This window comes from Podarcis bocagei (genome assembly GCF_964188305.1).
Source record: "Podarcis bocagei genome assembly, chromosome: Z".
Lineage (NCBI taxonomy): Eukaryota > Metazoa > Chordata > Lepidosauria > Squamata > Lacertidae > Podarcis > Podarcis bocagei.
This window is the reverse complement of record NC_138140.1, coordinates 13,348,126-13,366,759: the sequence shown is the minus strand read 5'-3', so window position 1 is coordinate 13,366,759 and position 18,634 is coordinate 13,348,126. Positions and strand designations below refer to the sequence as shown.

The 18,634-nt window shown below is 47.6% G+C and overlaps 1 protein-coding gene across 8 annotated transcripts in view; it reads left to right on the top strand.

The window, feature by feature from the left end:
• The window catches only part of PNPLA7 (patatin like domain 7, lysophospholipase), a 115,340-nt gene extending 96,853 nt beyond the window's left edge, over positions 1–18,487 (top strand). For 3 of the 8 annotated variants that reach the window (XM_081180360.1, XM_081180357.1, XM_081180354.1), the window contains 9 exons: positions 4,207–4,323; positions 7,758–7,827; positions 8,153–8,269; positions 10,159–10,307; positions 11,078–11,230; positions 11,802–11,912; positions 15,496–15,580; positions 16,112–16,215; positions 17,509–18,487. In XM_081180360.1, coding sequence (XP_081036486.1) covers positions 4,207–4,323; positions 7,758–7,827; positions 8,153–8,269; positions 10,159–10,307; positions 11,078–11,230; positions 11,802–11,912; positions 15,496–15,580; positions 16,112–16,215; positions 17,509–17,592 — 990 coding nt within the window. In that variant the 3' untranslated portion in view covers positions 17,593–18,487. Of the gene's footprint in view, positions 1–4,206; positions 4,324–7,757; positions 7,828–8,152; positions 8,270–10,158; positions 10,308–11,077; positions 11,231–11,801; positions 11,917–15,495; positions 15,581–16,111; positions 16,216–17,508 lie in introns of all 8 variants that reach the window. The other 5 variants (XM_081180359.1, XM_081180356.1, XM_081180353.1 and 2 more) reach the window with 3 other exon arrangements.
• Positions 18,488–18,634: the final 147 nt, after the last annotated feature.

Here is an 18,634-nt window from a genome sequence, read left to right as displayed (position 1 = left end):
GGAACAAAACTCAAATGTTTCTGGTGAATTGCCAGTGACAGGATCTTCCTCCTTCGCTTCTCACCATTTCCCATCTTCTAATATTGGTGTGGCAAGGAAGGGGAGGGGGCATCCAAGCCCTTCCTACTTCTGCTTTGCTTTAGAACTTTTCTGCATCTGATATAAAGGAGCTCCAGTGAGCAACTCTTCCCCCTCCCCCAGCAATAACTTTCAGGTGTACAAAGCGAGAGAGGCTAGGATGGTCCCAGGTTGGCCATTCCTGGTGTAGTTGTCGCTAGATTTAGTTTTCATTAGGAAAACTTTTTCCAGTGCAAAAAGAGTTTTTTTCCGGTAAGTGGTAAGTTGTACAAAAGACACCCGCCTCCCAAAAATCCTTATCTTTTTGGCAGTGTTTCACCCTTCCTAGCAGCTGTGGTTTTGTTTTGTTTTATAAAAGATGGTTCTTCCTGGCTACTTTATTCAGCATATCAAAAACCACAGAGTTGGCACAGTGACATCAGCCAACAGGTTTGCAGCACCATTGCAAAGCCAAATTGCAGTGACAACAGTGCTTTCTAACCCTTACGCTGAATGGGTAAACCTTTCCATCACACCAAAACAGTTGACCACACAATGAGGGGAGTGAAAAATATTGATGAAATGTGTCCATTCATTTTGTCTCTGCCTTAGAGAGAGGACTGAGGCACCCCAGCCGGTTTATTTGTTTCTGCCTTTAATTTAATTTAACTTAATTTAAATTTAAAGAAATAACCCAAATTTAAAGAAATAACCCAATGTATCTCATACAAGAGAATCGGTCCCAAGAGACCTATAGAGGGGCATTGTTCTTCTGCTTATTGACTTGCTTGCTAGGCATACTTTGGCCCAGTAGCTGAATGAACAACAGCAACTCTCCCTCTTCGCAAAACTGGAAACTGACCAGCATGTCATGCATTGCAGAAGCTTTTCTGTACCCACCTGAGCAGGGGATGCAAACTACGTGACAGGAGCAGGGCCCAAGGGGAGCCAGTTCCTGACTTTATTTTGGGTGCTGGATTCTCATTTTTTGGCACTTAGCACTCCTAAGACTGCTGTGGAGGTTTGGCTGCAGAACAGGGGCTGCCAGCCAGAGAACAGCCTGGCACTCAGGTCCCCACTCTCTTGTCTTTGCTAAATAGCTGCCACCTGTTGCCCCATTGCTAAAACTGCCATGAGAAATGACTGCAGGTCGAAAAGGCTTTTAGATATTTTTAGAAGTCCTTCCTCCCTGCCCCCCCTGCCCACTTGTGAAAGAGCAGCACAAACCAGGTTGACGGGATTACTGAATAACAAATGGAAGGGCCATTTCTGACGCTTTTCCAGGCAACGTCTGTCATCTGGGTTTCATTTGTCAAGCCTTGAGTGCTCAGGGCTCAGGAACAAAAAACACAGTGGTTGGATAAGCTGAGCTGAAGCACTCACTAAGCTCCCAGGGGACAGAAGCTCTGTACATGTGGATTTGTTCCAGTTGCAGAACTGGACTTAAAACTCAGCTGGTCCAGAGGAAAGAGGACCCTCCTTTTCTGCCTCAGTGGGTTCACTCCAGGGAGTGACAACTCCAGTTTTCTTGAGGGGGTGCTGTGTTTTCCCAGCTACTAGTTAGAGGGCCAGAAAAGATCCAGTCCACCCCCTTGTGAATGGCCCAGCATTATATAGTAAAGCTGGCATCCCCTGTCAGCATGGTATGAAACATAAGCGCTTAGAAGGAGGAGCATTCTTCCCAAAAGATGCCCCTCAAGAGTTACATCAGTAATAAGATTTTTTCCTTTCTAACTTGAAGCAGCAATGCGCGCGCGCACACACACACACACACAAACACACGTATGTGAAATGCACAGAGGGTTTTTTCCCTTACAAGTGAAACTGACTGTATGGGGAAGGGTTTTGTAATTCAGAGACTGAGCATCTGCTTTGCATGCAGGAATGCCTCAGCTTTTCCAGGTAGGGCTGCAAATGTCCCCTGCCATGAAACCCTGGAGAACTGCTACTGGTGGTCCGAAAATACTGATCTAGATGTACCCAATGGTCTGACTCGCTATAAGGCAGCTTCCTGTGCAGTGGCGGAGCAAGCCGGTTGGGTGCCTGGGGTGGCGTGTGTGCCCTGCGCCCAGGGGTGGGGCCAGTTGACCGCAGGGTGGGGCAAGCTGGGGCAGGATGCTCCATGGGGCCTCTGAGGAGTCTGCCTGCCTCCTCCCTCTCAGCTGCCCTACAGCTAAGGGGGAGGCAGCGGGCGGACCGTTTGGGGCAGCGTAGAGCCTGCAGGCGCCCAAGCCACCGTGTCACTCTCAGGAGAGAGGCATGGCTCGGGCATGCTGCAGGCCCAGCATTTTGTCACCCCCCCTCAGTGGTGACACCCAGGGCGGACCACCCCCACCGCACCCCCTTCATCCGCTCCTAAATGTGCCATGCTAGCTGGGAGCCAGATTCCATGATCCTGGGGAACAAGGCCAGGATCTACCCTGCAAGCCATCATTTGTTGGAAGATTCAGGACAGATAAAATAAATTTCCTATTTCTTCATGCAACATATAGTTAAACTATAGAACTTGCTTTAAAAGAAGATTGGACAAATTCATGGAGGAAAAGGCTATCAATGGCTACTAGGCATGATGGCATGTCTGGCCTCCCATCAGAAGCGTTACGTTGTTGAGAATCATAAGTGGGGAAAGTTGCGGTTGTGCTCAGGTGCTGCTTGTGGGCTTCTCATTAAAGCATCTAGACCAGGGGTCAGCAACCTTTTTCAGCAGGGGCTGGACCACTGTCCCTCAGACCTTGTGGGGGGCCCCGACTATATTTTTTTGGGGGGGATGAACAAATTTCTATGACCCACAAATAACCCAGAGATGCATTTTAAATAAAAGCAGACATTCTACTCATGTGAAAACACCAGGCAGGCCCCACAAATAACCCAGAGGTGCATTTTAAATAAAAGGACACATTCTACTCATGTAAAAACACGCTGGTTCCCGGACTATCCGTGGGCCGGATTTAGAAGGCGACTGGGCCAGATCTGGTCCCCGTGCCTTAGTTTGCCTACCCCTGATCTAGACATCTATGGTTGGCCACTGTGAGAACAGGATGCTGAACTAGATGGGTCATTGGCCTGATCCACCAGGGCTCTTATGTTCTTATGTCCAGTGGCTCTCCAGAGTGGGGTCTCTCCCATCTTCTTAACTGCATGCATCACATATGCTCTCTACCTAGGAACTCTATATTAAATGTGTTTGGGAGTGGAGAGAGGGATTATTGGTTTGTTCTTGTTTTTATTACGTATTTTGTGTTTCTCTATTGTATTTTTTTTTTGCTATGAACCACCTTGAGATCTATAGATGAAGAGCAGAATACAAATAATAAAAAGTAAACAAACTATAACCCTTCCCTTAATATATCTGATGTGAGGAGATAGTGTTCCCCAAAGGGGTGTGTGGCTGTAGATGCTGCAATTCCACCTCTCAACTGCTCATACTATCCTTGTTGTAACAAACCTGAGATGAACCACTTAGCAAGCCCCTTTCCTCTTTCTCATATATCTGAGGGAAGGGCCATAGCTCAGTGGTAGAGCATCTGTCTTGCATGCAGAAAGTCCCAGGTTCAATCCCTGTTGGCATCGCCAGATATAAGGTAAACAGAGATGCCTGCCTGAAATCCTGGAAAACCGCTGCCAGTCAGTGCAGACAGTAGTGAGCTAGATGGACCGTTAGGGTAACTCAGTATAATAGAGCTTCCTATGTTCCTTTCTCTCCCTTGACTACTACATTTCTTTTGTTTCATAGATTGCTTTTAATATTGCTTAAGACCTGGAGTTCTAAAACAGTCTGCCAGAGAAGCTGGGTTCTTTGGGGAAACTTTCACAGTGTCTCCGATGAAAAATATCTGTAACAGAGAGCAAATTTCTCCAGATTGTATCAGCTTGCCAGGCATGCAAGGGATGATGGTGGTTGAGTGTATTCTGGGTGCACTAGGTTCACACACGGGGGTATTCAGATGTCATAGGCTGCCCCTCTAACAGCATGGATGCTCTGAAATATGTCCCAGAATCCTCTGTAGACTCATCAGTGCCTCGTGATTCTGTTAGGGTAGAAAGTTTCAAACTCTTTGCACCTCATTAGTTTAGGTGGAGGGGATTTTATCTCAGCTGGGTTTTTGGTGTTCTTTCTCAATATAAAAGGTAGCCTTGACTTCTCTTTAGAATATGAATTCGATGTTCCGGACAATCCTGGACTTGACATACCCAATCACCTCCATGTTCTCCGGAGCCTCCTTCAATAATGGCGTCTGTAACATCTTCAAAGACAAGCAGATCGAAGTAAGTGATGTGTGCTGCAAGCGTGGCAAAGTGTGGCACTCTTGTGGTGGCCAACCAGAGTGCGAACAGAAGACTGCAACAGGCTTACGAGGTTGGGCTGGCATCTCCCAGTAAGCTATTGTACAAGGGAAGGAGCCATCGCTCGGTGGTAGTGCATCAGCTTTGCATCCAGCAGGTAGTGCATCAGCTTTGCATTCCAGGTTTAATCCCCAATGGCATCTCCAGGTAGGACTGAAAGAGACCCCCTCTCTGAAACCTCAGAGAGCTGCTGCTAGTCAGGGTAAATGAAACTGAGCTAGATGAACAAATAGACTGACTTAACATAAGACAACCAGCCTCTGATTAATCCAACTCACTTTCCAACCAGTCTTGGGAGTTGGGTTCTGTTCTGAACCCGCCTGTGTGGGTGGTGTGATGCAGGGATACCAAAGAAGGATGCCAAAATGGCCAGTTCTGGTGCTTTATTAAAGAAGGGTGGAAACTTACAAAGCAGCCTGTAAAGCCCCACTGCTGTTTCATACGCAGGTCGGTCACTGCAGCAGTGAAATGCCATCTTGACTTGTCTGCAAAGTGCTAATATGTTAAGCGTTACTTATACAAAAGACAGAATATGTCAGTTTAGCCAGAATCTTCCATCAGTCCACCTGCTGATGAAGGCAAAGGTGGCAAGCATCCAAGTCTCACAGCTAGCTCCTCTCCCTAGGCCACCAACCAAGCTTCCGAAGCCCACAGATAAGCATGGCATCAAAGCAAGCCAATTAGTGTTTATCAAAGCAAGTAATGTGAGCTAATCCTTGCAACAACTACCAGTTATTTTCAGGATTATCCTGACTACCAATATGGTGTTTGCAGGGCTTCTGGAACATTTTCACCTTTGATTCTACACAGATGACACTAGTGAAAAAGCCCACCACTGTGGCAATAACCATCCCGCCTGTGATGGAAGTTGTAGACCCAACAGCATCTATGGACCTGATGTTGGACAAGTTTGTTTTAGAACCACAGAACCAAGTGGCTGCTTTAGCCTCTTTCAACAACACAATATGATACCAACACATCTTTCAGCTGATCCCCTCTCTGAGCTGCTCCCCCCCTCCAATATTTTATCATTTGTTTGTTTGTTATTGCATTTATATCCCATGTTCTCCAAAGAGCTCAAGATGGCACACGTGTTTCTTCCCCTCCTCATTTAATTCCCAGAACAACCCTGAGGAGTGGGTTAGACTGAGAGGGAGTGACTGGGCCAAGGTCACTCAGTGAACTTCATGGCTGAGTGGGAATTTGGACCCTGGTTTCCCAGGCCCTGGTCCAGCACTCTAGCCAATATGCCACACTTGTCATCATCATCATCATCACCATCATCATCATCCATTCCCTCTTTTACTTTTTACCCAAGAAAGCCCTGTTTCACCCCTGCCTTTAGAAGCTTTCCCTACCAAACAAGCAACACTCACCAGCGTGTTGCAGACCAGTCATTGTTTCCACATAGGCGCCGACTCCATGGGGCTTGAGGGGGCCCGAGCCCCCTCAAAAATTCGTTTGGGGGGGCTCCGCCCCCCCAATAATCTCCGGCGCCCCTCCAGCAGAGCGCCATCGTCGCCCCTCCCCCAGCCCAAAATGCACAGGGTCGGGCTGCATGCCTCCTGCCCTCCCTCCCGAGCAAAAGCTCCACCCAATTTCCTTCGGAGCTGATTAATAGGCGCAGCACGCTCTCCCCTATTCGCTCACGAGGAGGCGGTGCCACTTTATTTGCATATTCATGAGCTTATTTATTATTCATGAGCTTTCCCTGGGCCCCCCCCCAATATTTTTTATAAGTCCGCATCCCTGTGTTTCCATGGGGGTGGGGAGTGGGGGGTGGGGGGTGGGGGGAAGAGATGAAACTTGAGCCCTTGTTAAATTTATGGGTTTAACCCACTTTATGTTGGAGTTGTTGCCTTTGCAGCAAGCTGGGTAGTAAGTAAACTACACTTTGTGTGGTTATCAGTGTAAGCACATGCAACTCAGATGTGTGTGCAGGGATGGGGAGGAGACACACCACTTCTGCCTCACGGTTGTTGTTACAGATGTGCCCTGCAGAAGCATCTGTGGTGTTTGAAACATGCCCACAGATAGTATCCTCCATTTCCGACTTCTTCTTTTTTTGCCGCTACAGATTATGTAGCCACTGCCAGTGCTTAATCAGCCCAGCTTTGAATTTCTTGATCCTCTCTATAGCTGTAAGGAAGAATCCTTATAATATATTGGTGTGTGGTCTTGGAAGGGGGCTAAAGTTCATCATGCAGGGATGGATTTAAGTTGTTCCAACCCAGATTGTGCCTCTGTGCGCGCACTAATCCAGCTCTGTACTGATGTTCCTTTATATATGTCCTCCCCCTCCCCCTGCCCCAATTGGCTCTTGCTTAAGGAGATTTTGAGCAGTCAGCATGCGCATTCCCAATGCTTCTCCATCCAAGTTTATTTCAGGATCACATTTTAAGTCCCATCTCCTCTTGTCAGGGATGCTTTCCTGTGGCTTCCAGTTCTCAGTTGTTTATCTCTTGCAAAGATAAATGTTGCTTCTCAGAGTCCCATTCAGAAATGCCAGGAAATGTCAAGAGGATTGCTTTAATAATCCTCCCTCTATTTCTATTTCTATTGTTTATGTGTGAGTACCAAAGTGAACATAGCCGGAACTGCTCCACCCATGTGCAAGAGGGGAAGGCTCAGCAAGGCCCAAGATTCACAGATACAACAAAATCTGGTGGGTGGGTTGGGGACAAAAAAACAACAACCCAATGAGGCCTAAGTGTGCTCAGCGGCTACAGAATGCTGACTGACAGAAGGGTGGTGGAAAACACGGGGGATGGAATAGAGTATCCTAGAGGAGATCATAATTGGCTGCTGGAGCCCTCGGCAAGAACGCTCCACACTGTTTTTTGGTAGACACACATTTCCCCAATAGAATTAAAACTGGAGGTGTGCTTTTTATACTTGGAAATAGTTTACAAGTGTAGAAGAAGCAACTACCAACACTCAAAGGGCATGCTATTTTTCTGCATGACTCTCTAACCTAGGTGTGCCTCCAGATTGGAAGGCATACACAGGCATTCTGAAGAGACCATGTCATGCTTGTCACTTTCATTAATGATGTTGATGCTTGGGGGGAGTGAGGAAATGAGTTTATTTGCTGGATCTCCCCACTGGAAGTGTTTAGTCAGTTGTACCCAGTCCCAAAAATATGTAGAAGCAATTTGACTTTGGCAAAAGCTGATTGCCCTGCCCTGCTTCCTGCGACTCATGCAGAGGTCTAACCAACAGATTCCTGTGTGGTTGGGTCTATCTGCCGCTTTGGGTTTTTAAATATTTTTTAATACTAATTTATTTCTCAGGGTGCGCTCACACACACAGTTTGGGAATTGGCGTTTTAAAACAAGTTGTTTTCTGTGCTGTAGGATCTTTGGATTCCTTACTTCATCATCACAACAGATATCACTGCCTCAGCAATGAGAGTCCACACAGATGGTAAGTATATCTGTGAAGGGCTCACAGTGCTTGTCTCATTTAAAGCAGCTGAAGCCCTTGGACCACTTTCCCACTGTACTTACAGCATAGGTTTGAAGTTCCCACAGATGCATTCGAGGGCTGGGTCTCAGGCTATGTTGGCTATGTTCTCTCCCCACTATCAATGGCAGTGCGTCTCTGAATGTCAGTTGCCAGGAATCACAAGTGGGGAAAGCTGCTGTTGCACTCAAGAAGTGGGGCTGGTTGGGTTAGAGAGGAGCAGTTTGGCTGCTGCTGCTTTTCCTTCAGAGAAGATGGAGCCTTTCTCTGACTTCCCCCCTGCCAGGCTGCCTGTGGCGGTACATCCGGGCCAGCATGTCACTTTCCGGCTACTTGCCCCCCCTCTGCGATCCAAAAGACGGGCATCTCCTGATGGACGGAGGCTACATCAACAACCTCCCAGGTACTGATGTAACTGCAACCTATTTTCTGCTTATTTGCAGCCGGATCCTACTTCTAGCCCCAACCCCTGAATTTATTGGGGGGGGGTTGCAACTCGTGGAGACATAAATTCAAATTTTGAGACTTACATATGGTGGGAAGAGAAGATCAAACTGTACAGAGGCTCTAATTGCTTCCTTTTTTAAAGCTGCCTGGTTCAATGTGTGGGCTTTGTGTCCCTGCTGATCCCCAACACCCCAAATATTTGTGATAGGTGTCCCCTTTAACTTTCACCCACCCAGTCTTTTCAGAAACAAGTTTGCAGCCAGGGAAATGAGAGCAGGTTCCTGAATGAGATTGAAGACTCTGAGTAAGGAGCGCAGCTGCACACAAAACACACACACACACACACACACAAGTTGAGTGTGGTACCTGTTCCCCTCCAGCCCAAGGATGCTTCCTTGCCCAGTTCTCTGACTCAGAGGACTCCCATCACAGAAGCCTCAGTACAACCAGAGTTTCCCATGGGCACCAGCTTGGCCACTGTGAGAACAGGATGCTGGACTGAATGGGCCATTGGCTTGATCCAGGAGGGCTCTTTTTGTGTTCAGAGTCTTCCCCATGCCATCTTACTGGAGCAGGATAGGCCCCCTTTACCATCAAAAGGCACCTTTCAACGAAGGCAGGGTTTGCAGCTGGGACTGAACTGCTGCTCCTTTATAAGGCTCAGCCTAAAGTCGGCTATTGTTGATGTATTCAAAACCCTATGAAAGAAGTTTAGCCAAAGGAAAAACTGTGTGTTTATGTGAGAGATTGGCTCTAGATCATTTAGTGAACTTTATGATTGAGTGGGGATTCAAATGCAGGGTCCCCTTGTTCCTATTCCAACACTCTAACCCAGCCATCACCAACACACCAGTCATTGTTGGTCTGCAACTCCCACCAATGCCCACTAGTACAGCCAATGGTCAGGGGTTGATGGGAGTTGTAGTCCAGTAACATATGGAGGGCTACTGAAGTTCCCAATCTCTCCCTATGGGCTCCCTCTCTTTCCCTGTTTTATCGTCACAACAAACCTTGTGGGGTGGGTTAGGCAGAGTGATTGTCCCAATGGTGCATGCTATGAGCATCATGTGTCCAAGTGAATATTTGAACCCAGGTCTCTGCATTACCAGTCTGACACTTTCATCACACCAGCCCTCAACTTTGTTGTGGTTAAGAGGAATAAATAGCAATGCTGAGTGCTCTTGAAACATGCCAGTATGGAAGCATCTAAAATTAATACTTTTTTTAGTGTTTCCTCCTTTTTATATAAAACTCAATTCCCACCCCACTCTGAAAAATGGAGCAGGGAAAGGGAGGGTACAAGTAGGCTTATCCAAATGTCTCCTGACCGCTCACAGTGATGTTCCAGGTACAACATACCCTGGTAGCCTTTAAACCCTGCTGAGCATCTTCTCCACCAAGTGGAATCGAAAATGACATACCTGTCACGATTTTGTGGGCCTCTTTCACTTCGCTGTTCCTCTTGTCTTCTCACCCTCGCCTCCCTGAGGGATACTGAGTCACTGTTCTCTGCAAAGGGCCTTTTCTTTCTCCCGTCAGGAGGAGAAATGCTTTTTCATGTTTGGGTTTAGAAGTGAATTACTGGAACAAAGAAGACCTATAAATTACCCTAATTCTGCTGAGGGAAAGAATCTTCTGAGAGCATTTTGGAAGGTAAAATTGCCCTCCTTGGAGCAGCGCCCACAAATGTCCAGCGTGGATGATGTGTGGCAAAGACCCTGCCAGAAATAATGAACTCATGCCAAGCAGTAGGCTGCCCAGAAAGCACAGTAGAAGGTGTTCTAGGAAGGGGGCAGGGTATGGTAGAGAGCAGGGGATGATTCTTTGTTTTTGTCACCTTGACAGCGGATGTTGCTAGGTCTATGGGGGCAAAGGTGGTCATTGCCATTGATGTGGGGAGCAGGGATGAGACAAACCTCACCAATTATGGCGACGCACTCTCTGGCTGGTGGCTGCTGTGGAAGCGGTGGAACCCCTTGGTGGAGAAAGTGAAGGTATGCCTAGGATAGAATTGCCCCTAAATAGCTGCTAGCCCAATCATCTGTGGCAACTTGTGGTTGATTCCAGGGGATCAGGTAAAGGTTTGGTGGGGGCTTTTTTAGTGTTATACCTGGAAAGGTTTTTAACAGCCTGAAAGAGAACTATGCCTTTTAATTTTCCCAACACAGATTTGGGCTGGTTGTTATAATTTCTTTCTGAGCTAGTGACCATTTGTGATAATATATTTGCAAGGCTGCATTAGAGTTCACAATGACCCTTCAAAGCTTTGATTGCACAGATGGAAAATAAGGCCATACATGCTGTTTTCCTCCACACCATGCCATGATGAGGCCAGACAGACATGGTTGTAGCCTGTGTATGTTGTGCCATGGCACTAAATATCTGACAGAGTAGCCATGTCTTCACTACCCACCCACACAAGCCAGTTTCAAACCTGCTTTAAATGTCATGGCTCCATGCCTAGAGTTGCAGTCCTCTGAGAATTACTTTCATTAAAGGGATTAAGGCTCTACCATGACAAATCCTGTGTAGATAAACTGCAACACCCATCATCCACAGCAGGTATAGCCAGGAATGACTGGTTGTTGTTTGGCAACATCTGGAGGGCTGATGTTCTCTATGCCTGATTTATAGCACACTCACTAAACAAATTCCCAGGGTTTGGGGGATGGGAGGTTATAGAAGTTAGAATTTTGGTCAGCCAAGATGGGTGGTGCTGCCCATTCTCTTGTGGGAGCTTAATGATACTTGACGTTTTTGGCAGGTGCTGAACATGGCCGAGATCCAGACCCGGCTTGCCTACGTGTGCTGTGTCCGGCAGCTGGAGATGGTCAAGAGCAGCGAATACTGCGAATACATCCGGCCACCCATCGATCGCTATGGCACCTTGGACTTCGGGAAGTTTGATGAAATTTGTGTGCGTTGGGGTCAGAGGAAGCTAAGGCAGTGGGGGAGAGGGGTGCCTTCTTGGCTTGGGGGCCTCAAATTACTTGCTTGTCACAAGATTCCCCCCCTCCCGTATGTCATGCCTTTTTAGTTTATTAGCATGATGAGAGGGAATGCCCCCGCTTTTTATTTTAAAGTGATCCCCAAGGATCAGGATTAAAATTCTTTAAATAGATTAATCCAATAAAACCAGTCTTAATAGCTGAAAAACATTCCAGTGAGAAACTTGTCAGCAACCAGTTATAAAAAATGGAGCTATTTTGAATTCATCAAAGAGCCATCAGCAAGCATTGGAGCCACCCCACATGTCCCAGTCCCATGCAAAAGGGGCTTATAGCAACAGACTTGTGAGCAAGAGTCTTTGCAACAGAGACCTTTTTCTTCTTAACATAGTTCAGCAACACATTTCAGAAGAGCCAGGAGGCAAATGGACTCCCTTTCTGTCCTCTGGGGCTGCCACAGGAAACCAGCTTAGCTACAGTGGCTGATGGTTTCCTTCCTTCCTTCCTTCCTTCCTTCCTTCCTTCCTTCCTTCCTTCCAGGAGGTGGGCTATCAACACGGGAGAACAGTATTTAATGTCTGGTGCAGGAGTGGTGTCCTGGACAAGATGCTGAAGGACAGACAGGAACTCTGCAAATCCAAGCTTCCAGGAGTGAGTATCCCAGTGGCTCTTCCTAGCGTCCTTTTTCAAATTATTGCTCTCCTAACATGATTGCTTCGCAAAGCTCATAGTGGTTTTATGTTTGTTTTTAAATATGCCTCTTGGGTCCTCTGGAGAGAAGATCCTGGATTGCAATGGTGACTGGCACCCCTTGAGAGTGGTAGTGTGGAAGGCAGGGAGACCAACAGTAGGTGGAGCCAGCCACTGATTGGCTGTAAGTAAGAAGGCAGGCAGGTGAGGGCTGATTGTGGTTGGTGGGGCAATGCCCCATTCACTTTAACAGACCAGTTTCACCTGCTGGACCATGTCACTGATTGCCTTAAGAGCCTGTGCTGAACGAACGCACTAACACATCCCCGACTTACAAAGCCAGTGTGGTGCAGTGGTGTTAGAGTGTGAGGCTAGGACCTGGGAGACCCGGGTTCAAATCCCCACTCATCCATAAAGGTCACTGTGTGACCTTGGGACTGTCATTGCCTCCCAGCCTAAGCCACCTCCCAGTGTTGTTGTGGGAATTAAATGAGGAAGGGGAGAACTCCTTGGAGAAAAAAGGTGGGACATAAAAGGAGTAAGTATGTAAATAAATAAATGTTATCACAGTCATCTAATTGTAAGCTACCTTCTGACATGGTCTTGTTTTGAAAAGCAGGCAGAGATTCAGAGTAAACAAACAAATAAATTCTTCTTTGTGTATTCTGCATTATCTCCAGAGGCTTACAGCAAGTAGCAATAGATTGTGTTTAGAATGATGGGTGGGGTGGGGTGGAGATCTCATTTTAAAACTGAGTTTTTAAAATACAAAAGATAAACACCTCACCCTTCTCTTGATTTAGCTACAGGTCTTCCCTGCAGAACTCAGGGCTCTGAATCTCCATAGGGAGCTGCACGCTTGAGAGGCTGCTGTTGAGAGCATCTGGCTTTACGCACCTCCGTTAATTGAACATGGTGCACAGGAGGTGCTGTGAAGAGAGAGCTTTCATTCGATCTCTTTCAGTCATGGTAGGATAAAGTAGACAGGGAAAGAGGCTGATGCCCCAAGTGATCTAATTTTCTCTGTGGGTTAGAGTAGCCTAACCCATTGAAAGCACATGGCTTCCCCCCGAAGAATCATGAGCTGTAGTTTACTCCCCAGAGAACTACAGTTCCCAACACCCTTAACCTACAGTTTGCAGGATTCTTTGGGGAAAGCAACGTGCTTTAAATGTATGGTGCATATTTGCACCATATCTCAGTGAGGCTTGAATGTCTTGTGGATTCTCCACTCTTCCACCCCGTCTCTCCATAACTGCTTCTGGGTTTAGGGAACATAATTATTTAAGTGATTGCAGCATCTCCTGTGTGCTTCCCTCTCTGCCGGTTGTGACTCATCCAGTTGCCAGGGGTCTCCTGCAGGCTCAGCCTCCTGCCACCCCTTTGACTGTTAAGAGCAGGCCCCAGACAGAGTGCCATGGAAATGAAATGGAGACCTGGAAAGTCACCCAATATACAACTAGCTACACACACCAGCAGGGAAATGGGGGCTGCCTTGCACCGGAGCTGATCCAGTGGCAGCTGGTTCCACTGGCTGTGTGTTGTAGGGCATGGCATAATTAATGCTAAAAATAAGTTCCATGCCCAATCAGATTTTTATCCCAAGAAATGCTTAATTTTATAACACATTGTTCACATTGAGCAACTTTGTAAAATTTATCTTACCTTACATCATTTATCCTGAATAGTTAAGGGAGGGAGGGGCAAGGCCTTAGAGCCCTAGTCGCTAGGGATCTCTTTGAGCTACCCTTTGGCTTCTGAAATGGCTTATCTTCACAGCCATGAGATCTAGAAAGTTGCTCGTTTTTTATAAAGGAGATGTTAGAACCTGCTGCGCTGGGTTCTCAGGAAGATGAGAATCTGCTTTCAATCTCCCATGTCTTCTACATCAAAGAAGTAAAAATGTCGTGACTTCTTCAGAATTGCTGAATAACATAGCCCTGGATGCAGTGCATGAATGTTGACAATCCAATATAAATTTAGTGGCAACTCAAACCTAGATATGTAAAATATATTCCTCTCCCCCGCACCCTTCATGCTTGTTTTCAATTTTTTTATATGTGCAAGCGAATGCCGTTGACTGTCAGCATTCTCCGGCATCCCTCTGACAGTGAACAATGTGCCCTGGATTGGAGCGTTGAGTCACCACATTTTGAATGTCCGCTGTAATACGGAGATAACATATCTCATTAAAGGACCTGCCCTTTGTGGCAGGGGATTGATCTCACTGCCTCGTGGCTCAGTTCAATAGCTCTCAGCCAGCCAGCGGAGTGCCTCTGTAACTATTTTTAAGATTTAGTGACTCTTGGGCTGGCAGCCTTTAATTAATGCTCCTACAACCAGATGTTCCCTTCCTCCGCTGCAGGGCATCTGATCCTGGCCCTCTGGCATTGCCATGGCTCTGTGTGGCTTGGCTCAAGCGCTCCCTCTTCCAGTCTCCTAGATAGGGGCAGAGGAGCAGCTTGGTCAGGAGTACAGCCTTCACCCAACCTGGTGCCCTCTAGATGTTTCAGCTTGCAACTCCTATCCCTTGTGCCTTGCACCCGAAGCATCCTAGTGAGCTCATAGCAGATGACATTTTTCATGTATCACTTTCAGTCTCCTAGTCCCTGCACTGCCCCAGCCCTCCCTGTTAGGCTTCATTTTCCAGCATGAGGTTGAGCATGCTATTATAATTGCTGGGGGGCGGGGAATATATTCATATGAGGCCTTCCCCCAGGTGCCTCCTCTGAGGGAGGTTCAGAGGGTTTATCATCTTATTTTCATTTCTTGCCTTTATATCAAACCTTATTCTCCAAGGCACTCAAGGTGTCATCTAGCGTTCTCCGCTCTCTTCATTTAATCCCCACAACAACCCTGTGAGGTGGGTGCAGCTGAGAGGCGGTGACTGCCTCAAGGTCATACTCTGTGAGCTTCATGACAGAGTGGGAACCCTGGTCTCCCAAGTCCTAGTCCAGCTGCACCATCACTGGCTCTCACACTGGGTTGCAACAAGGGGAAGGGCCTTTTCAGTTGTGGCTCCCCTGCCTGTAGAACACTCTCTCCAGGGAGGTCAGTGTGGCGCTATCACAAACACCTTTTTGGCTCCAGGTGAAACCTCTTGTCTCACAAGCACTTGACACATAATAATACTTTGATGCTGACGTTGATGCTGTTGTTTTTGCTGCTGCTTTATCAGCTTCAGGCTTTCTTCGGGATATTTTTTTTGTTATTTCATTGTAATGCAGTGCTCTTTCCTTGCAATCTTATGTCATGCTTTCTGCTTTTAAAATTCTGAAAGCCGCTTGGAGGCTCTTCACGTGTGTCAAGCAACTAATAAATTGAATTAATAACAATAAAGAACGTAATGGATGAAGACACCCTTGGCGGTGGCAGCATGAACAAGTGTCAGCGGGCAGAGGGCAGCTGCACTCAGGTGCACTTTGGGAGCTTCCTCTTTGGGGCATCTGGTTGACCACTGTGCGAACAGGACGCTTGATGAGACGGGCCACTGGCCTGACCCAGAAGCCAGGCTCTTCTTAAGCATCCATCTCTTCTTTTCCAGGTAGTGACCTGTCCCACAACTTCTTTCACAGACCTGGCGGAAATTGTCTCCCGAATTGAGCCAGTCAAGGCTGTCATAGTGGATGGTGAGTTGCGGGTGGGAATCATGGCTGCACCAAAAACCAAAACTTCAGTTCCTTTCTTTGTTGTGTTTGTTGCCCAAGGATCCCCAGGAAATCTGTTCATGTTTTTAGGGGGAGGGTTGAGGCAGGTGGGCGATGCCCATCCACGTAGCCCTTGGGTTCCTGCTTTTCCTGCTGTCCCCTCCCCCACAGGTGACCCAGCCATCTTGCTGCTTGAGATGAAACAGGAATTGCCACCTCCCAGCCCACTAAACTGCACCCAACTTCCACCACCAGCCCTTGCCAAGCTCAGTGGGAGCCAGGGTGCACCTCAAAGTGTTGCCATTCATTTGGCGGGAAAGACAAGTGGCAATGCCACACACTGGAACACCTTCCTCTTGGTGGCAGTGGAAGCAGTTGGGCAGGCAGAGGGCTGCCTCTTGTGCTTCCTTCACCTGAGGCAGGTGCTTCACCCCACATCATGGGGAAACCATCTGTGCCTTCCCCCACCTCTGGGCTGAATGAGTCTCTACCCCTTACCTGCCTTCTGTTCAGATGAGTCCGACTATCAGACGGAGTATGAGGAGGAAGTTCTCGGCAGCCACAAGGACGACTATGTCAATTTCCTGAGCAACCACACTGAAGATGACTCCGACTCCGTAAGAGCTCCCCTGGGCCCTACTGGTTTGGCCACTGTCTTCCCATAATGCAGTGGAGCCAATACAAGAGGGAGGTGGAGCTTATCTTGCCAAAAGTGGTCTTAGACATCATTACTTGACTAGAAGGCTTCCACTGGCTCCTCAGTTGCAAGGAAAAAAATACTCTGTAAACATTCAGGGGTAATCTTTATTTTATATCTTATAACATGTTCTAGGAGTGGGATTCAGAGATGGAAAGGGTAGAATTCTGTTCCTGTTATGCTGCTTTGTGACCTTTAGAGCTGTGAAGACACACTTGCTACTGTGTGAGCTATATCTAGTGAAAAACTACACACACGCACACTGCTCTAAACCTATAAGGAGTAGAGGCAACGGTAGGGTAGCTCAGATGTGGCTGCATTTACCTTTGCAATTATGAGGACTAGAAACTAATGTGTACCTATGAGAGGTGTTCTTTTTTTACAAAAATGAAATCTGCAATTGTGGGCTGCTTGAAGTACCTTCCCAGTGACTAGAGGCTGAAGCAAGTTTTTTGAACTTGGTAAAAGATATCTGACAGAGAAACATGATAGAGATGGTAGGTGTTATGTGTAGTACGTGGCGAGAGACAGAAGTTTTTTCCCCTTCTCCCTCTCTCCAAATAATTCTACCCTGCATCACCCACTGAACACAGGTTGATATAACAGCTAGAAAAATCAGGATGCTGACCTAGATTGGGGCCAGGGAGCTGCCTTGCATTGAGAAATTTATTCTGTCAGGGGCAACATACCTGGGATGCTCATGGGCAGAGGCAAAAGTAGGCCACCTTTGTACCACCACCCCGCGCTTTCTCTTTCTCTCTCCCTCTCCCCGCCCCTCTCTGTGCTCTGCTCCCCTGTGCTGTGCTAGGAGAAAGAGGCTTCTCTTTCTCCCCACTCAGCAAAGAAACTCTGCCCCTTCTCCTGCTCTGGCAAGTTGCTTGGCTCTGGCAGGGTAAGACCAAGCAACAGGGCTTTGGCGGGGAGACCACTTCCCAGGTGAGAATGTCAAATGAGCCAGGTTCAGCAGCTCCTCACGCTTGGTGGGGGGGATGTGATCCAGCAGGGTTCTGCTTTTTACAGTCTTAACGATGCCAAATTGCACACAGCACACTCCCAAGAAGCTCAAGAGGCATACAGCTCATGCTTGCTCCTCCCCCTTACATCTGAGCTTTTGGCCCTGGACTGCAGAGCCCAGAGGGGAGCCCATTGTCAGTGACCTCTGGGGCCTAACAAGTGTGAGTGAAAACCTTTTGTCTTCTTTTCTTGCTCCTAGCAGGACCAAGAAGTCCGGCGCAGAAAACGTATCAGCATCATCAGCCAGGACAGCCAAGGAAGCAGTGGTACCGAGCTGAGCTGAGCTGCTTTGGGGGGCTCCCAAGTGGCTCAGGAAATCCTTTCCCATTCATTACAAAGCCTCCTCTCTTTGCCATTACAACACTTCCTTGTTCTGAGATGAAAGTGGTGCCTTTTCTTTCTTTCTTTCTTGCCTAAACCCAACATGGGTAGCAAGAGTGAAAGGGCTCCTGACCATGGCTAAACTCTCTCCTTCCACCATTTCTCAAATGCAGCTCTCCAGAAACCTTTCACCAGCAGCTTGGCCCAAACAGATCCCAGGGCAGCACTGAATTCCTGCAGGCTGGGCGTGTGAACAGTGCATTTTGTATGCCTGTTTGTCCTGTGAACAAGATGGCGACAGCAGAGAGAAAGCGAGTGTGCATGTCTGTATTTTTAAAGGGTGGGTGGAGAAGTGGGTTTCAGCACTCTTAAATTATTGTTCACCCCCCCCCCATTTAGTTCTTGAACCAGCATCTGCAATGGGAGGAGGGCGTGTGTGAAAGGTTTTGCCAGCAATTAGTAAGAAGCCTGAATGTTAGCATGAAGAATGAGTCTGGATGTTCCTTGCTCGACTCCGACACGGTGTGAAAACAAAACCATCTGTTGGGAGCTGTGTTGCCCAGCAGTGGTTGTGGCAAGCAGTCTCGCTAAGAAGACGCCACCGATTGAGACGCCTTAGCTGGTCCTGCTCTCCACAGCAGAGCAGGGAGAAGGACTTTTCTTGCCCTTCTGCCTTTCTCTGAAGCTACGTCTGGGAGTCCTTGGCTCGCTTGACACTTGCGGCATTTCCACACAGAGGGGGGCACTCCTGCCTCTGGCCATCTGGACAACCTTGTTCCATCTTAGCAATGTTGGGCTGTCTTGTCGCTCTGTGTGTTCAGATGTTTTTTAAAAAAATAAAAATCCAACAACTTGAACCTCTTTTGTGCTGTTGGCCAAATTCACTCTCTGCCCTGAGCCTCGGCTGGCAAGGCATGTTGGTGGAGAGGGGGTGTCTCTGTGGGTTAAGGTGGTATAATATATTATGGGGGTTGCTGTTAAGGGCTCTTGCACAGCTCCTGTTC